Below are 7,093 nucleotides of genomic sequence, written 5' to 3' on the forward strand. Positions count from 1 at the left end.
CACCGGCAGCATGGAGCCTGCTTGGGATTCTCTCTCTCTCTCTCTCTCTCTCTGTCTGTCTCTCTCTCTGTCTGTCTCTCTCTCTCTCTGTCTCTCTCAAAATGATTTAAAAAAAAAAGAAGCTTTCCTGATTACTACTTCTACACTGCTTCTTACAATGTGACAAAGTGTTATAGAGAAACATACAGGAAGGGGTAGTTGGCTCTGTCTGGGGATCAGGGAAGGCTTCCCCGAGGAGGTGAATTTTCAGCTGAAGCTTTCAGATTGAGGAGGACCTCCTTCAGTTGTGGGAGTTGATATTTCAGGTGAAGGGAACAGCTCTCCCCCATGAGTCCTGCTGGAATTCAGACTTCTCCCAGAGCTACCAAAAAAACATCATGCGGGAAATAATTTTTCCAGTCTCCTGCAGGGGTCGCTGCTGCCCCAGGCTGAGGCTGCCACCTCTCGACTGCCCCAGTTCTTTCCAACAGAACTCAGAGTCTGTCTTTGCTGGGGTAGTAGTGAGGTACACTCTGGACCTGCTTCCATCGAAGGAGTGGGCTCAGGGGTAGCAGTCCCCCCTGAAGCCTGAAGAAATCATCTGAGCTCTGTCAATGGCACTTGGGGGGAGGGGTGTAGTAGGTACAGATATTTTTCTGTCTCTGGGTCACCACAAGTTTATTAAAATAAAAGCAACTGTGGGTAAATGCTGCCATCTGTGCTGCCCCCCCCAACAAATCAGGCCCCAGACTAGACGCAGGGGTTGAAGCTGCTTTAAAACACCCCAAGGACTTAACTGAAAACCCACACTCCCCATGCTTCTGGGGCTTAAGATCTTGAGCTCATTCCTCAGTATCTCTCCTCAGGAAGGTGGGGTGGGCTGCCCCGTGAGGTGGAGGTGAAGACCCCTGAGTCTGCTCCACAGACTGAGAGGCCCCCTAAGCCTAGAGCCCTGCTGCGGGGCTCTGTGCCAAGAGCCCCCGTGAGCCATGGCCTCGAAAGGGCAGCGGTGATTTTTTTCACATAAATATATCGCACTTAAATGAGTTTAGACAGCATGACATCAGAGAGTAATTAAATTGGTTTGGGTTGGAATTCCGTTTCCAATTCCTGAGTTCAGGTTTGTAAAAGATTTTTCTGAGCACCTGCAGGCGTGTGTGTGTGTGTGTGTGTGTGTGTGTGTGTGTGTGAAGTATTTTCACTGGAAAGGATTCAAAACTTAAAAAAAAAAAAAAAAACTGGAGCACACAGGCAGCATTACGCCATTCTTCCTTCTTGGAAAAATCCCTCAGCCTTATACAAGCCTCCTTCAAGCCCTCAGTCAGTTGTGCAGGAGAAAGGGGGCGGTCGGCTTTCTCCTTTCAAGAACGAGTTATTTTCAGCTGCTGACTGGAGACGGTGCACGTCTGGATACGAGAGCATTTCCACTATGGGATTGGATACAAACACACACCCGGCAGACTTAAAGAGTCTCAGACTGAGGAGAAAGCCTTTCCTTCTGCTGCTACTGCTGCTGCCGCTGCTTTTGAGGGTCCACTCCTTTCATGGTTTTTCCTGCCAAACCAGAGGCACCTTCGCTCCTGCCGCCGTTCTCTTTGGTGTCATTCAGCGGCTGGCCAGAGGATGAGACTCCCCAAACTCCTCACTTTCTTGCTTTGGCACCTGGCTTGGCTGGACCTGGAATTCATCTGCACTGTGTTGGGTGCCCCTGACTTGGGCCAGAGACCCCAGGGGGCCAGGCCAGGATTGGCCAAAGCAGAAGCCAAGGAGAGGCCCCCTCTGGCCCGGAGCATCTTTAGGCCAGGGGGTCACAGCTATGGTGGGGGGGCCACCAATGCCAGGGCAAAGGGGGGCACCGGGCAGACAGCAGGCCTGACACAGCCCAAGAAGGATGAACCCAAAAAGCTGCCCCCCAGATCGGGTGGCCCTGAACCCAAGCCAGGACACCCTTCCCAGACAAGGCAGGCTGCAACGCGGACTGTGACCCCAAAAGGACAGCTTCCTGGGGGTAAGTCACCCCCAAAGGCAGGATCTGTCCCCAGCCCCTTCCTGCTGAAGAAGGCCAGGGAGACTGGGCCCCCTCAAGAGCCCAAGGAGCCGTTCCGCCCGCCCCCCATCACACCCCACGAGTACATGCTCTCGCTGTACAGGACGCTGTCCGATGCTGACAGAAAGGGAGGCAACAGCAGCGTGAAGTTGGAGGCTGGCCTGGCCAACACCATCACCAGCTTTATTGACAAAGGGCAAGGTGAGGGGGTGGGGGGGCAGGGGCACGGCTGAGAGGGAGGGGCATCTGCATGCGTGGAGGGGCCTTTCAGAGCCCTGACACTGCACCGGTGGGAGATAGCACATGCATCGGCCTGGGGTAGTATCTGGGACTGACCCCCCACGTACCGGGTCTGAGGCTGCTGGCAAGTCAGAGCCAATCCCTGCAAGGTGCAGAGGGGGTTACTGAAGCCCAGAGAGGGGACAAGAACTGCCAGTTGGTGGCAGAGTCGGGGACCACACTCTAAGACTCTTACCAGGCCATGCTCTGTTCCTATGTGGGCTAGCCAGACTTTCCAGGCTCCAGAGGTTTGTAGGTTTTCTCAGATGGCAGAGAGAGAGATTAATCTCTAGAAACCCGTGGTTCGGCAAATCTGCCTTCAAGCTAGGGGGCAGAGGAGGCAGGATAGGTGAAGACAGCAAATGAGGCATCTGGGAGTCATGGAACGACATTTAAATGTATGATGTGGGGGGTGCAACAGACTTAGGGTCTTAACTCACAATGTGACCTTGAGGGAGTCCCTTTTCTCTTTGGTGTCTCAGTTTCCCCATCTGCACAACTATATGGGTATTGGACTGGGTGATTTCTTCCTTTCTTTTTTTTTTTTTAAGTTTATTTATAGGGGGTGGGGGGCAGAGAGAAAAGGTGAGAGAGAGAATCCCAAGCAGGCTCTGCACTGCTAGTGCAGAGCCTGATGCAGGGCTCGAACTCACAAACCGTGAGATCATGACCCTCTGAGCTGAAACCGAGAGTTGGATGCTTAATCGTCTGAGCCACTCAGGCACCCCAAGACTGGGTGATTTCTGAGAGCCATTCAAATATGAACACTTTGTGTCCTGTCCTAAACACATCATTTTTATCATCAGCCCAGGAGGGTATCTGTTCCCTTCACTTCTCCTTATGCTCTGTTAGCATTACTGTTTTGGCGTTTCCCTCTCCACTTGCTGTGTGATCTCAGCAAGTCCCTTCCCCTCTCAGGGCCTCAGTTTCTCCGTAAGTGTGAAAAGAGAGATGGATTACTTATTGCCATGGTTGCTTGCAGTTCATATGCTCTGGTTCTGTGAGTCTTAAGACTTTGCTGGCAGGGTGGGGGAGGGGTCAGATATTGGGAGAGGCTCCTCATTAGAGCCAGCCGGCCAGGCCGGTGGGGGAATGACAGGGTGGGAGGAAGCAGGAGGCAGCAGGTCTGGCTGGGGTGGGGGAGGTGGCCTGGCCGCCTGCCCAGCCGGGGAAAGCTGTGACCCCTTGGGGGCTCATAAAATAAGTCCTTGTGCCCCCCAGCTCTAAGGGAACTTGCAGAGGGGGAGATGGGGAGTTTAAAGGCCTAATTAGTCACCTTCTAGAGCAATGTATGAATGCTTCCCAATGGCAAATTGGTATTTAGGAAAGAGAGTATGCTGATTCAGACACACGGCAGAGTTTCTCGTACACACGCAGCCGTATGTTTATACATATACGCTGAATCACACACACATGTATGCATGTGAACACACACCTTCTTACATGTACACACGGAACCTTCTTACAGATACACATATATACGCAAGCACAATCACACGTGCACATGTCACTCACGTATACTTTACCTTTCATATTCACATATAAACCCAATCATATACACACACACACACATGCACAAACTGTCACTTACACACATGCTCATATACCCAGCATGGTAAGACATGTACACACCAAAATCATTAGACTAGGAAGCAAGGGAAATTGGATTGTAACTTTATCATTAACTACCTGCAAATTTACACAAGTCACTTTTCCCTCTCTGTGCCTCATCTGTAAAATGAGAACACCAAGATCTTCTTTAAGGTATAGTGGAAGCAGTTCAGGATTCAGTATAAAAAGTTCTAGATTAGGGGCACCCAGGTGGCTCAGTCGGTTAAGCGTCCGACTTCAGCTCAGGTCATGATCTCACAGTTCATGAGTTCAAGCCCGCATCAGGCTCTGTGCTGACAGCGCGGAGCCTGGAGCCTGGAGCCTGCTTTAGATTCTGTGTTTCCCTCTTTCTCTGCCCTCCCCTGCTCGTGCTCTGTCTCTCTGTCTCTCAAAAATAAAAATAAGCATTAAAAAAAAAAAAAGTTCTAGAGTTCCAGCTCTGCTTTTTCCTAGCTGGGTGATCTTGGGCAAGTCACCTAATTTCTCTGAGCCTCAGGTTCCTCCTCTGGAAAATAGGGCTAATTATAATACCCATCCCACCTATCTCTCCAATGAGATATCATATAAAATAATAGATGGGAGAGGAACAGCTAGAGGCATCTCTGATATGCATTGTCTTTGACACAAACACCCAGAATCTTTCAAATCACCACAGCCACAGTTACAGATGAACAACCCTTGTTTATTTTGGTAGGCTGTTTCAGAAGCTCCCTTATTTTGAAAAAGCCTCTCGTGGTTTGGGTCTTGGCCTCTGTCAGAGTCGGGGAGAGGTCAAAGAAAGCTATCTCCAGAGGGGAGAGAGCTGTGGCCCTTCCCTGAGGCCTCGAGGTGACTGGCTCCCTTGGTGAGGTTGCAGGGAATGACTTCTGGGTGTTCTCTCTAGATGACCGAGGTCCTGTGGTCAGAAAGCAGAGGTACGTGTTTGACATTAGTGCCCTGGAGAAGGATGGGCTGCTAGGGGCCGAGCTGCGGATCTTGCGGAAGAAGCCCTCAGACGCGGCCAAGCCAGTGGCCCCCGGCATCAGGCGGGCTGCCCAGCTGAAGCTGTCCAGCTGCCCCAGCGGCCGGCAGCCGGCAGCCTTGCTGGATGTGCGCTCCGTGCCAGGCCTGGACGGATCTGGCTGGGAGGTGTTCGACATCTGGAAGCTCTTCCGAAACTTTAAGAACTCAGCCCAGCTGTGCCTGGAGCTGGAGGCCTGGGAACGGGGCCGGGCCATGGACCTCCGTGGCCTGGGCTTCGACCGGGCTGCCAGGCAGGTCCACGAGAAGGCCCTGTTCCTGGTATTTGGCCGCACCAAGAAACGGGACCTGTTCTTTAATGAGATTAAGGCCCGCTCCGGCCAGGATGATAAGACTGTGTATGAGTACCTGTTCAGCCAGCGGCGAAAAAGGCGGGCCCCACTGGCCACGGGCCAGGGCAAACGGCCCAGCAAGAACCCCAAGGCCCGCTGCAGTCGGAAGGCACTGCATGTCAACTTCAAGGACATGGGCTGGGATGACTGGATCATCGCGCCCCTTGAGTATGAGGCCTTCCACTGTGAAGGGCTATGTGAGTTCCCCTTGCGCTCCCATCTGGAGCCCACGAACCATGCAGTCATCCAGACCCTGATGAACTCCATGGACCCTGAGTCCACGCCACCGACCTGCTGTGTGCCCACACGACTGAGTCCCATCAGCATCCTCTTCATTGACTCTGCCAACAATGTGGTCTATAAGCAGTATGAGGACATGGTTGTGGAGTCTTGTGGCTGCAGGTAGCAGCACTAGCCTTCTGTCTTCCTGGCTGGCACATCCAGGATGCTGGTCACAAGAGCCCCTCCCTGCACTCCCAGAATCAGAGAAGTCGGGAAAATACAGCCGGGACGTCTACACAGCCTGCACGAAAGGGGATTCCAACAGCCTTGCTCTTCCTCTCTGAGTGGGACTGGGTTAGAGATTCCTTTCTAGCCACAAGTCCCCTTGTCTGAGGATTTCTGCCCTTCTGCTGCTCTGACTGCCGGGACAGACCCAGGGAGACAGACTGAATGGGACTGAAACCCAGGAGATCTTGTTTTCCCCTGAGACCCAGCCCACAACTTCTCCTTACTTGGGCCTTGTTGGCTTCTGGACTCTCCAGGGAGGGCTCCTCTCGGGAAAGCCACACCTGCCATCCCCACCTTGAATCACCATTGTGCCTGGTGACTTTCTGCCCCTGGGGCAGATGAGATGCTGATTGGGCAGGGGTGGGCAAGACGGGAGAGGGCTCGGGCAGGGGTGAGGAGTGTGAGGCTGTTAGACTGTTAGATTAAAATGTACATTGATGAGATAAAAAGCAAAACTGTTACTAAAACGGTGGCAAATTTCTTGTTTACTCCAGGGGACCCAGTGACCTCCTCAAAGCATGACTGACCCACGGAGGGGAGGTGGGTTGCCTGGAGCAAATCAGGACAGACAGTACAAGCTGAGTAGGGCCAATGCTACCTCTAACCCCACTCCCGTTCCTTCCAAAGGCCTTTTGGTCTGGATCTCCATCTGCTTCTCCGGGGTCTGGCAACAGACTTAGGTTTTCTTTTTGACATTCCTCAATCAAGCTTATTGTCTCCTAAATGGAACCCTACATGGGAGGGAAATTGGGGGTTTCATTTCCTCTAAAATCATCCCCACCTCATTCACTACCTGCCCCCCTCCCCATATACTCACAGAATCCACTGGCCACCATTTAGAGGGCCCTCTACCTTTCCATGGGGAACCTGGGCTGCCAGACATCTCCTCCCCTGTTGAGGCATCTTCTTTTTGCCACTGACCACTGTTTCTTGAATGATCTTCTGTAGCTCCACTACCCTTCAGCTTAGCACCTTTATCACTCCTCCCCGCTCATCCATCACTTACTACCCATCACCCCAGCTCCAGAAACAGAGCTGGAGTCCTTCCCCTTTACATTTTATATTATACAAGTACATAATTATACATTTGATAAGCAACCTCCCCACTAACCTTAGGCAGACCAATGCCAGACACATCCTGACGTTTCCTGCTTGGGGCTTGGCCCAGAGTAAATGCCCACTTCTCTGTATCCACTAGAATTCTTAGTTGGGGGCCTGAGGCATGAATGCTTGGGAGGGGAACACAGCCCTCTGGTAGGGGAATTTGGGCACCTAAGTCCTCTTTCTAAGGGCTTAGGACCAGGCTCTGCCTGGC

The 7,093-nt window shown here is 52.3% G+C and overlaps 1 protein-coding gene across 1 annotated transcript; it reads left to right on the forward strand.

Annotated features, from left to right (window-relative positions):
- The first annotated feature begins 1,602 nt into the window (after window positions 1-1,602).
- Window positions 1,603-5,674, forward strand: GDF5 (growth differentiation factor 5). The gene is made up of 2 exons (XM_047067660.1): window positions 1,603-2,227; window positions 4,800-5,674. Exons 1-2 carry the CDS (start codon window positions 1,603-1,605, stop codon window positions 5,672-5,674), a joined length of 1,500 nt encoding a protein of 499 aa, XP_046923616.1.
- Window positions 5,675-7,093: the final 1,419 nt, after the last annotated feature.

Source organism: Lynx rufus, unplaced genomic scaffold (genome assembly GCF_022079265.1).
Source record: "Lynx rufus isolate CCGP_SWC_20201006 ecotype Redwood Valley unplaced genomic scaffold, mLynRuf1.p SCAF_8, whole genome shotgun sequence".
Lineage (NCBI taxonomy): Eukaryota > Metazoa > Chordata > Mammalia > Carnivora > Felidae > Lynx > Lynx rufus.

What these genes read in the sequence shown, in the direction of transcription:
- GDF5 (XM_047067660.1), top strand. Translation starts at nt 1,603, where the DNA reads ATGAGACTCCCCAAACTCCTCACTTTCTTGCTTTGGCACCTGGCTTGG. An exon ending in CTTTATTGACAAAGGGCAAG is followed by an intron (nt 2,228 to 4,799) that starts GTGAGGGGGTGG and finishes TGTTCTCTCTAG; the next exon opens with ATGACCGAGGTCCTGTGGTC.